Here is a 13,589-nt window from a genome sequence, read left to right on the forward strand (position 1 = left end):
TCAATTCTTTAATCGATGTGAGACATTTTTCTTACGAATCGGAGTGTATTAGGAGAAAGTATTAAAAATTGTAATAAAATTGCAAGTCAGCCTATCTGACGAGCTGATATTTTTGTAATTGCTTTTATATTGTTAGAGCTTTACGCACACTACTCGGAAGTTGCTTTCTCGCATTACCCGCAACTTTACATTCCTCGTTCGCTTTATTGTAATTTACTACAATAGGAATTATGAGAATTGACATCGATGGCTCACTGCACAAGTATTGTACATGTATTTTGAAATTTGAGATTTTATATGCAATAAATAGTTCTTTACCGTTTCTTTCTGCGGTATAAAAACTACATTTATATGTGCTTCATAAATTTATCAAAAATAATATTTTCGTTTATTGTATTTGATGTGCATAGACATATTTTCAAGAACTACGATCCACTTTCTTACTCCTTCTTACATCATTTTATGCTTCTAAAAATGATCAACGTACAATTTGCAAGCAAATGAACAATATCATTGATAAAGATGAATACAATGCAAAGACTAAATATCAATTTAATGATAAACTGACATTGAATTTTGAAACTATTTTTCTCCAAAAGCGCTACGAATGGATATTTCTGCAGTACCCGTAATAAGTCATCGACATATTCTATTGTCAAATAATAATTTCTCTATTATCAACAAATTATTGCATTAATACGTTTTATTGTACCGTTGATAAAACATCGCGAAACTTTAGAAACTGACAAAACTCACACGTACATCACATCGTAATCTAAATTACTTGTAGAAATTGAAGGGTTAAAAGGGTTAAAAAAATGTTCTCTCATTCTCTTTTTGAAATATGAAGCATACAAAAAGATGGAAATACTTGAAGAACTCAAGACCTAAGAGTGACAAATACATAGCCGAGGAATGATCGTAAATTTGGAGGGCGCGCGCGTGCAAGTAAACGTCCGCGAGGCAGCGCGTAAAAGCGTCGCGCGCGCCTTTCAGCCTCATGCATAAATGCATCGTTCGCATTGGTAGACGCTGATACACGCAAATGTGACGCGCGACCCTGCGTCGCAATGGGCTGTCACCGCGACGCCTGTAAACGCAAGAAATTGCGCCTGTAAAACGCGCAACGTTTTCTTAATATTTCTCTGCATCAAATTTCGTTCGTTTGCAATCCCGTTAACGAAGGCAAATGCCACTTTATAATTCATTCAAGATTCACGTCAGAAGAGGATATTTCACCGTAGAAACCGTAATTTACGATTCTATTGATTTAAAAATACATTTATGGCGTACACCATTCAAAAAGGGATTATAGTGTAAAATATATTATATGAATAATGTACTGTATTATTATTACTCTGTATGATTATATATGAATATGTAATATTCTGTAATCTTGTAGGAAAGTTATCGCAAGATGAAAGTATATTTTCATGGATACACGTGCTCTGAGGTTTTACTGAAAAACATCATTTATAGTAAACGCATGTTATATGAATGATATTCTGAACTTTTCCATTATATATGAACTTTTCGGTTATATGATTAGTATTCTGAAACTTTGTAGGAAAATTATTGTACGATGAACATATATAACACGAATTCTATGATTTTATAGAATATATTATATCAGTACCTAACGCTTTGAAATTTAGAAATTCTTTTTTTTTATTTTTAATGAAACTAACGCGAGATAGATACTCCATAATACAAATGTATAATGATAATATTAATTGTTGATCTTCGATTTAAATGAAAATGTTCAGAAAATTTGTATGTTTAAGTATAGGTTTGGTATGAAAAGTATTCTTACGACGCGACGTGCAATGGAACGAACTCAAATATTATTGGTAGACGTTTCGTTTACTGTGATAGCTACTTTTCAAAAAGTATTATTCGTCGAATAATACGTTATGCGATTGTTTTAACAGAATAAACGAATTAATTGGAAGACTGTCAGACAGCTGGTGGAAATAGGAAGCGAGTTCAAGTTAGAAAATAAACGAAGCCAAATAATTGGGGAAAATTAGGAATGGTAGGTATAATGAAAGCAGGCAGGTAAAGTAAAGAAAGTAGAACAAAATCGAGTACGGAATAAAATTAATTGGCGAAGCGAACTCTAGAAGGAGAATTTTATTTCACCCAACGATCGAGTATTTCTTCGTTGTAATTAAGAATAATATCCATAAAACGCTCTCAACAAAGCTTCAACTTTGTTCGAGAATCAACTTCTTTTTATTCATTTAACGGAGTACGTCTTAAGGAAACGTAGAAATAAAGACTAATCCATGTTATTATCTTTTAGTGCGATGAAAAATTCAAAAACCAAGTCACTGTTATTCTCATGAAAATCAATAAATCAATACTTACGCTGAACCATATCTACTCATGATAGATACTTCATGATCATTTTATTAGATTAACCCCTTAAGATACATTTTTGCCATATGCATCGCGAAAGATAGAAAATTCTATCTCCATAACGCCACTTAACTCGGCTTTATATCATTAATCTATCGTAATAATTACAAGACATAGCTGGAAAATTACTTTTGATACCATTTTGTAGACATTTAATTTAATAAAATAATGCAACGAAGACATGTGTTTTATTGACACTATTTTCCTAATATTTAGCAATCTCTTAAGGGGTTGAAGGTACGAAAGCCAATGATGCGACAACTGACTTGTAAAATTTGTATCGATAATCCTATTCCAAACGCAAAATTTCAAATCTCAAGTTTGCTTATCGATCCTGTTCTAAATACTTTCAATTCTTTTCATTAATCCGATCGATATTAACGTACAATATCAAAGCTCTTTTCCAAACACAAACTTCCAATCTTCTCACAGGATGATAGTCAAAGAATAAAAAAATTAAATAAATATTTTACAAAACTGCTGATTTCTTGTTATATTCATAGAATCGGTTTTGTGCTCTTTGCACAAAATCTGCATTCGGATTGCAAGTCAAATGCTTCCACGGCCACTGGCTTTCGTCTAAACAAACAAATAAATATTGAATATTGACGCGGCACGTACCGTGAAGCCGATGCCAACAGTTGCTGCGAAGTTTCCCGGTTGAAATCTTCCGGTATCGAACTGGACCAGCAGAGATGTCTTACCAACACCGCTGTCGCCCAGGAGGATTGTCTGCGATCGAAAAAAGAAAGAGAAGTCGTAAGTTCTCGATCACTATCGATTTCTTATCAAGCGCACGTCAATCAGACCAAAGTATCTCTTTATTGAACACCGTTTATGTGGACTTTACGATATCGTTCTTCGAATGAATATCTCGTGCAGATACTTAACAGCTTCCGGGATCAATTTTAAAATGGCCACTTTCATCTCGATCGAAGATTTATTTTACTAATTGCAGGATTAAGAATCATAGTGTTATAAGTCCATTGTCATTCTTGCGTTACATTTTGCGTTTATTGTTCTAAAAAAACTCATTATATTTCCTCAAATTATAAAAGAAGCTATACCGTAGCATAGAATAAATTTATTTAATTATAAAATTGAATGGGTGCTACTTGGAATCTGGTGCATGATAAAAGTTACGATTTGCGATTAAATTGTGAAAATCTTGACTTATACTACTACGATTGTCAGTTCCCCAATCGATAGTAATTCTTTTTTAATTTACACCTTCTTTATTGCATAAAGTTGGACGTATTGTTACAACGTAATTTATGCGTAACTTTTGCAAGTTGAAAAGAATTATAACAACTGTCCTAAATCTTTGAATTACAATAACTGTCCTGAAACATAGATTAAAGAGCGCAAATGATTTCAAGTAGGTATGTAGATTATATATAGACGAACAATTTTTTTCAGATATCCTGAAATCGTCCAATCGGTCACCAATCAATTTCCAATCATTTTCAAAACGAACCTATAACCTTCGAACTTCCTGTCGAAATCCTAGTTCCCCTCGGCCAATACCGCTTCAATTAGAGGCAACCCTGTAATTACAAGCGAGCAGGAGCATCCTTTACGATTTTTCTTGGCCCGGTGGTAGCTTCTCAAATTACGCGTAACGCATGGTTCGATTTCTCTCCCATGAACCGTGGCGCGCTGTGTGGTCCCATAAAGGCTGCGGTCGGCAGTCAACTTTGTTGCACTTTGACTGTGGCCGTTCTTCGATAGCAACACCTGTAGCCGACAATAGCTGTTTGACCTGCTGGATTATTACATTACGAGCCAGGATGGCACCTGCTTCGCCATGGGTACAAGTTCGGCCACGCGTATAATTTTATAGAAAAAAAGTAAAACTCAAACTACATCCGCCTATTTTTGTTTTCTGATTCTTTATTACGGACATTCGTATTTTTTATGGAACATTTAATGGAACAGATAGGTACCATTTTATATTCTGACAGTGCTACAAAATACTATGATATATAGTGTCTAAAAACTATAAAAATACCATAAATTATACAATTTTTTATTGACTAATTAATGCCAATATTCTTAGATTATTAACATTATTGTTATTAATATTACTGTACTACATATTAGTATTATTACTGTATATGCTTATTATTAATTCATTTAGTTATTTATTATCTTAGAAAATACTTAGAAATACATCAAGCCATGAAATATTTCTTTTTGTTTTACTTGTCTGAAAACAATAAAAATATTATAGTATAAAAGATTATTAATTAATTAATTATAACCAAATGATATTAACGACGTTATTAATATTAATAATATTAATATCACTGATATCAATGATACTAGCAAATAACTATTTGCTTCTAATAACACTAATCATAAAATACTAATAATATTCAATATAGTAATTATTTAATAAAATAATAAATGCATAAATAAATATTAATACATGCTTATATTATAATAATAATAATAATAATAATAATAATAATAATAATAATAATAATAATAATAATAATAATAATAATAATAGCAATAATATTAGTAATATTAGTTAATAATTATTTACTTCTAATGATACTAATGTTTCTAACATTATTATTATTATTATTATTATATATGATTATAATAATATTTATTCAAGTATTTATTATTTCAAGAAATAATTATCACATTGAACCCAAAAATATCGCTATAAAATATTTTCTTATTATTGCGCAAAAAATTACACGCGCCACTAATACCATAGCCTATAGAAATATATTCGCATTTCCGTAAACGTGTATTCAAACACATACGAAAGCACATTGCGTGAATGTTGGTTTATGGAGTCGTAGGCATCACAGTGCGAAAGGCACGGGTGCCATTATCGGTTGGTTAGAGGAGATGAATTACAACGACACGACGATGAATTTTTCCTATAGAATACCGTAGGAATGTTCAAGTGGAATGTTTCAGGCGATGTTGATGTTCGATGTGAATATTAAAACGAGTCGTTTCTAATTTTTGTAACAGTTGCGCGGGCTGCAGTCAAGTGTATTCGTTGTTTGAACATACTGACAAACGAAGAATGTGGTAAAATATTGTAAATTAGATGTTAATGGCTAATTTATTTCTACGATTAATTTCGTATTACGGCTTTGCATTCCTTACGACTTTCTTGATAATAAATATCCCATTTCTCTCTGCCCGAGAGGAATTTTCTAATAAATACAAAATGCTTTTATAATAGTTGCCAGATTGAATATTTCTGATTCATTAATGTACGTTAGTAAACAATCTATATTCGAAAAATCGAAACGCAAGTTGTATGGAAAAATACGTAACAGGAGAAAGATAATTTCTCAGATATATATTTTATGAATTTTTGAACAACTGATCTATTTGCTCATTTTTAGAGAATTGGTTATTTTGACCACTCTGCTGATTCTAAACGATATCAGATATCCTCACGGAACAGCTGACAAGCTCGTCGCGTCTGAACATCCCGAACTAGTAAACAGGTGATCGATAAAAGATTGCACGAGTTGCTGCGATACGAAGGTAATCATTTTGGAGAAACATTTAAATAGACCAGCAGTTACACACAAACATGATTATTAAATACTCGAACAATATACGTATTGCTATGAAAATAAATAAATATCTTATAGTATATAATTTTCCTTACATGTAATAATAAAATATAATACTTCGACATGTAAGTGATACAATCTCGGTAACAACGTAATGAAAATTTCATTGAAATTTCAACAGAATTTTCAATAACTAGATTGTTCCTGATATGATCGGTAATAGTTATTCCTTAAACAATTTATTATTTGAAACTTCAGAGATATAGATTAGATTATTATTTAAATATACGTGTACAATATGCAAATATATCACACGCAAATGGCTATAACGGCGAGGCCTGAATCGTACTTTGAATGTCAAGTATCATAACACGTGTCAATGTATCGAATAGGTTCGCGAATTGATGGAACACCTGGATAATTTCAGCTCGTAAAGAGATCGATGATTAGGTTGGAACAGGTTGCGTCGAAATTGAAAGGTAGTCATTTCGAGTGCTAGATGCGAAGATAAGAGTTCAGTTCTGGCATAGAAATGGCTATTCGGTTTATTATCTTGTTAAGAATATCCTCTTTCGGTTCAGAAACCCCATAAAATCGTAAGGGACATTAATTACGATGGAAAGTACCGAGAATCGTTAGGAGAAGTTATAAAGTACAAAAGAAATGATATTTAGTTTAAATTCGCTCGATCGCTGTCTTATTTTATCTTCATTTGTCGATAATAGAGATATGCTGCTTATTACCTTGTCTATGAAAATATTTCACCGCATTAAGTATACTTTTTATTACTAGAAATGGCATTAACGACTAAGATATCGAACTTGTTTAGAATAGTAAATAAGATTCGAATTAATTCAACAACAAAGTCAGAATGGAAAGTAGCTACGTGAAGAGATATAAAGTGGCTCACGAAAGTATACGAATATTCACCATAGAAGATTTTTATGAATGTATTATATACGTTATACGAAACATCTTGAAACTTCGTTAGCGTTGCAGTGAGACACGACTATCGTAATTACGATAGTAATATTTGAAATCAATCGAAAAATATATGTAGAAGTTACATTTATTGCAGACGTATATTTGGTGAGCAATTAGTATACAATATGAATAGTAATCTTGAACTTAGAATTAGTGCTACAGAATTTGCACTCGGAATTTTATTTCAATTTCGTTACCAGCAGCTGCCAACGCTTTTAAGTGTTTTATTTGAAATTTACTTTAACTAAAAAATAAGAATTTAAATAAATAAAGAAAGAAACAAATTCACTTAAATACCAGTTTTATTCGCACTATTGTTGTACTTTATAATTTTTAAGTGTATGATATATCTTGAAACAATTTCCAGGATATAATCCTGGTTTCCTTTCGCACGTTTCAGAAAGAAGGTGGGTCTGAAAGAAAGTCGAGCGGGACTCGACAAAGGAGCTCCTGAGATAAAAACTGATGTCGAGTCACACTCGATATAGGATTGCAAAGGATTAATATAATTGCAAAGGATTAATATATACACAATCGATCGTTCAAATATCTCGGTGTTTTTTGCGAAATGTTGCAATAAATATCTTCTAACTTCCAAATACATTCTCAGATTCGTTTCAAACTCGACCAATACACCCACGATAACCGTATTATGATTTTCACTACATCGTTAATGAAACTTCAAAATGAAATATATATGTGAAAAATTCCCAGGGGTGGTCCTATAATATTTTCACCAGCCACCGTGTAACACGAAAGTTAGGAAGACAAAACGAAGAGAAATGCAGAGCAAGAGAAAAACAGGAAAGAAGAGGGAAAAATAAGCGGAGAATGTAAAACAGAGAGAAAGGAGGGAAGATAAGGAAACGAAAGGATCATAAACTAACAGGAGAATTCTCAACGAAAGCAGGCAAACGTGAAATGATGACCGTCGCGTTGTCCGGTCTTATCCGTGAAGCTCGTAAAAGTAACAGAATTAGTCAGTCAGACTTTTACTACCTCGTCATAAATTTGTGGCCATCGGTAGATGGGCCCGAAATTATTCGCGACGTTTCCTCGTCATTTTTTATTTCTCTCTCATTTTCTGTTCGTTCACGACACACCTGTGAACAGAGTCCACTGCGAACGGAACTCGACGTTTGACCCAGGCCACGGGCAAATTATTACATTACGACCAACCGCTTCCACCTGCATTACCCTTAGGGATACGCAGCTGGGACTCTTTGCTGAACATGTAATTTCTCCGCCTTACGAACTTTCGTATCGCCGCTGCTCTATTCATTCTTTTTTATTTCTGAAGGATTTTTATAATTCACTTAACACGTTCACTGCGTACGACGCGCACTCGAGTCGGCAAATACTCCAGTCACTCCAGTTCTTAACTGTTCTATGTCCATTGGTTTGCAAAATGAGAAAACCGTGTTTAAAGTTTGCAAAGTTTATCTTATCAAAGAATATCTGTCGCTTTTTAAGTAGAATTTTCATCGTGTTGTCATAAAGTTACCTTTATTAATAATATTATCACTAATAAGACATATGAGGATTGGTTAATTACATTTCCTTTCCTTTTTTTTTTTTTTTTTTTTTTTTGGAAAATGGAGTAACAACATGGACATGTTATTTTAGAATATTCCTGGTGTCGACTTGGATGTCGCATTTGAAATAAAAGTCTTGAAATTATGAAAAAGTATTTCACGATATAAAGACAGGGTATCGTACGAAGATTTGTTCTCAGCTTACAGCACAGTATAAAATAAAAATCGGAGCTGGAGCGAACGTGTTAATCGAATTCGTAGGGTCTCAGTCAAGAATCAACTGGTATTGTATGATCGTGTAAAAAATTAATTGGTTTGTTTCATTTAATTCCTCTTTCCTCCGTTTTACGAAGCTCTAGTCCAGTCACGGATACTTGAGGTATTTTTGTTTGTTTCTTTAATTTCGAATTTACTTTGTGCGTTCAATGAATCAACCACTGCATGAACTAAATAAATCAATAGGATTTCAATTAAGTCTCAATTATTACGTATCATGGTCTCGTCGTATTCATTCATTTATTTATTTTATTTGATATCAAAGTAGCTACTTCTTTTTCTTATTCAGCCCACATTGCACAACTCATTTGTTCCTCGATCGGTAGAACAAATGGAACAAATGGTAGTCGTTTCTTCCTGACGAGGAAAAAGCTGTCGATTAGATGGAATCGGATGTGAGAAGCTGTAAAAGCGAAACGAGAAGCTTTGTCGCAAAAGGTGGAATCGCTCTTTCGCGCAAAACAGGCCATCGGAAGTTTCGTTTCGTCGATCGACGTTGTCCTTTTTTCGTTCATGCTGTATTGGCTCTTTCGCATGATCGCTTTTAATTCACGCTGATAGAGCAGTTTTCGCCCGAAATTTCGAGCTACACTCGAAATTCGAGATCGAAGAACAAGCTTCGAATTAACTTCGCTCTCTTCTAGCCGAATATAGTAGGACGATCAAAAAATTGTCAATTGTATAACGCAATTTGAAAGATGGAAATGAAAGAGAAAAACTTCTTAAGGAAATAACAAGCATTCGCGGGGGAATAAAATGGAACATTTGCGAATAAAGAACATAGAAATTTTGAAGCGGAAGAAAATTCAACTTACGAAGAAACCGTCGCAGCAGCTGAAAACACGGCGGAACTTAATTTTAAACAATTCCGACAGTTTTCTATTTAAAATTAGAATTACGAGTTTTAAAATTCCAGCAATTCAAGCAATGGACAGTGTGCTGAAGCAAAGAAAGCAATTATCAAGTACTCAAAATATAGACATTTCTGATGAGAAAAATTCCGTAAGTTCAGAGACTGGACAGTCGCGGGCACAAATTTTCTAACATTTTTATAAAGAAGAAGCAACACACTGAAATCGAAGGTCAATTTTTCAAATAAACAAATATATTTATCGTTGCTTGATGATTTATTAAAATATAATTTCGTGTATAAGATAACGTGGACGTGAACAAAGGCTACAACAATCAAAGGAAGAACGACTTTTTCTAATTATTTTTCTATCTTTCTTCTTTTACAAAGTACCTTTTACAAAGAATTAGAGACACGCAGTGGAATACAGAGTCGCGCTGATAATAATAAAAAAATTAATTATCAAAATTACCATTTTTCAAAGGTACAAGTATGAAATTTTCTTGCTATTTTTGTGCAATTCGTTTGGGACGGAGGGTGAGCTTTACTTGAGTTCTGGGTGAGCTTTACTTGAGTTCTGGGTGAGCTCAGATATATAGAAGAGAGAAAGGAAACGAAAGAAAGAAAGAAAGAAAGAAAGAGAGAGAGAGAGAGAGTAGAACGGTGAAGGATAAAGGCCGAGAAGGAAGGAGAGGAAGAGGAGGGAGGGCAGTGAATTAAGTTTCTCCGCCCCTGAGGCCGACACATTCGCCGACACTCGTCACGACCACCCCCTGGGGGTCCTGCGAATCTTTCAATGGAAATTCTGCATGAAGGGGACGCCGCGCCGCCTCGAGGCTCGCCGCGGCGCCGATACCAACAACACGTTACAAACTTCCTTTCTGAATTCTCTGATTTGAAAAAGGAAACCCTTCCCTTTGAGAAAAAAATCTCAAGAACGATCTCGTATGATGCATTTCACTTATTATTGAGTTTATTGTACGAATCATCGTCTCTGTGTGCTAAGTTTTGCTTGGCTCAATGACAGGATTTCTATAAAATATCTTTCTATAGCAAAACGTAGGATACAAGAAATTGTAAGAATGCAACCCTCTCGGAATATTTAGAATATTTAGTACATGGCATGCATCATGAGTACGGTTAAACATTCGAAAGGTTAACTGGCATTTCCTTATATTTATAGAAAGACAAATTCATAGAGAAATTGAACAGAAACTTAAGGGAAATCCAGTGGCTAGAAAAAGTTGTTGCATTGTATCTATTAAATTGTCCGGAAAGTGTCTTTCTTTCGCAAACGTGTTTTTTACAACAGTGCACCTTCATAGAAACGTGAAAGCAGCTCTGTGAAATGACGCGGTGTTTATTTCAACAGAACAAAATGGATCGTACGTAATTCGAAAAATAATATAAAACAAAAAACCTTGTGCGTCTTTTATTTCCTCATAAAACAAAAGAAACTTTTCAGACAACCTAATATTATAACGTTTACATATATCGATTAATTAGGATTAGGTATATCGAATTTCGTATTGTGCAGTAGCACCTTTCGTACGACTGTAAATATTTCTGCTTAAATACATTTCGTGGTGGCGATATAACTAAAGCAAAAGAGTCCACTGCTATTGGAAGTTTCTATTAAAATCGGTAAAATAAATCTCGCAGGACATCGGAAGAAATCGCGATAAAATTCGAAGCTTCTACGCTACTAAGAGACCATTTGGACCTCAACGAGGACGCAAAAGTGTACCAAGCAAAACATACGACAGTATGTGGAATACAAACTGGAGAAAAACGCTGCGAAAGTCTGGAGAAGTCCGAACTTTGTGGCGGTTGTCGAAGTCGAAAGTCGTAAAATTTATGGTTGGCCGAAGACGCGGTGCAAAAGGAAAGCGAGCGCCACGTTCGACGTGACAATGCCGGACGTGCACTTATACGGGCTGCATTGTAATTTGCATTGCGCGCTCGCGCACGAAAACGCAAGAGATATCGCGTTACATGCGCCACTCTGTGAGACGGTGCAGGCGCACGTACGCGTCGAATTCGGAACATGTGCAAATGTGCAAGCTGGAACGAAGAGAAGGTCCGCCGGGGAAGGTTGTCGCGTTGTTCAGTCACTTTCCTTCGAATACACAGCGTTGAATTTAAATGAATAACTTGTTAAATGTTTTAAACGAATAACTCATTGTGCAAACATATGCTTGGTTATTTAAATTTTCATCATTTCAATACTTTTCTATCGAGACATTCTAACGTTTGAATTTTTTTCTTTTTTATCCGATTTAACAAATTTCAAATATTTTAATTGTTTTTTAAATACTTCGTTATTATTCGCATACTATACTAACTCCAATCTTCTGTCTGAGTACTATTGTACAAATACTTCATCATCAGAATCCTTTGATATTTGCAGTTTCTGATCGCGTTACTTTTATTCAAATACCTGACGTTTAAATACGAACATTTTATTATTGCATTATTTCTTATCCGAATTTCTACTCGAATATTCGAGTCTCTCCACTTAGTTTGAACTGTAATCATCGATATCAATAATACTTCACTATCGCATAATAATATTTCACAACACTTTCTGTTACTTAATTGCAACCTTATTAAAATGTTCTATTATCCGATAGGATGTTAATTAATAAAAATATATACAAACTGCGAATGAGAAATCGCAAATCATAAAGTACTGATTCATCAGTTCTCAATCTCATCTGCTTACTTAATTCCACGAATCTACGCAACCTACGCAATTTTATTTATCGAAAGTACATGTATATGTACGAACTACGAATTACACATTCTACAGAGTACTGATTAATAAATTTTAAATTTGATCTACTCGCTAATCTCTAGAAATCTACACAACCTGCATAATGTTACTAAAAGCATACATAAATTATCAATCATAAATACTGCAACGTAGTGGTTCATAAATTCTCAGTCTAATTTACTTACTAATTCTACGAATCTACAAGTTGCATAATTTTATTTACGGAAAATACGTATACATATACAAACTACGAAACACAGATTGTACAAAGTATTGATTAATAAATTCCGAATCTGATCTACCCACTGATCTACAAATCTACACAACCTGCACAATATTATCTACTAGAGGTATACATAAATTACGAATCATAAATCTTACAACCTACCGATTCATAAATTTTCCATCTAATCTACTTGCTAATCTACGAATCCACACAAGCTTTTAAATTTCCACATACATCGCGAGCCCATCTCTCATACTTATCCAAACGTTGTCGATACGCGGTCACGTACGATCGTTTCTCCGAAGGAACTATTGGAAAGACATAAAGATACGTATAGCATACTCGACGGAAGAGACAGAAGAAAGTTGCGGCTCGTTTCATTCGAACGAGAGTAAATTTATTACGGGCGATCCGGTGCAACGTGCCGCTGGCAGACGTTTATTCGATGCCTGGAAAGATAAATAGTCCGGGATAAAGCGAGCCACGGACGTTGCAAAATTTTCAAGATCCGCAAGCGACAAGTTTCACTGTTCATTAGGCGAGGATTATTACGCTACGCGTCGGTGTTACGGGAAAATTTGCCACAATCGTGAAGAAGCTTGTCAATCGCATATTTTGTCGGCTACGTTTACGTTTGCAACGATGGGAACGCTTGATAATTTTATATAGAATTTTGCATGTTATTTATCTAAACATCTGTTTTTTAAATATTAGGTGTATTAATATGCGCATGCAGGTGAGCATATAGGAACCGTGTACTTTCGGAAGAAAAAATTAAAGAAGGTAGCTACCATTGGTTATTTGATGGTTTCGTTCAAATTAATTGTTTTTCGAATAATATACAATTGCATCATTAATATAGAAATATATCGATTGTTGCAATATTTGGAAATTTTGTTAACAAGTAACCATCGAATAATTGAAAGAACGTAAGAATATAGTTTGTGTAAAATCGAATGTGTAA

The 13,589-nt window shown here is 34.0% G+C and overlaps 1 protein-coding gene across 3 annotated transcripts in view; it reads right to left on the reverse strand.

Moving 5' to 3' along the window:
• The window catches only part of LOC139985350 (ras-related protein Rab-37), a 173,603-nt gene that overhangs the window by 95,791 nt on the left and 64,223 nt on the right, over positions 1-13,589 (reverse strand). For all 3 annotated transcript variants that reach the window (XM_071999729.1, XM_071999727.1, XM_071999728.1), the window contains one exon: positions 3,043-3,153. In XM_071999729.1, the coding sequence (XP_071855830.1) occupies positions 3,043-3,153 (111 nt within the window). The remainder of the gene's footprint in view (positions 1-3,042; positions 3,154-13,589) is intronic.

Source organism: Bombus fervidus, chromosome 3 (assembly GCF_041682495.2).
Source record: "Bombus fervidus isolate BK054 chromosome 3, iyBomFerv1, whole genome shotgun sequence".
In the NCBI taxonomy this organism is placed as follows: domain Eukaryota; kingdom Metazoa; phylum Arthropoda; class Insecta; order Hymenoptera; family Apidae; genus Bombus; species Bombus fervidus.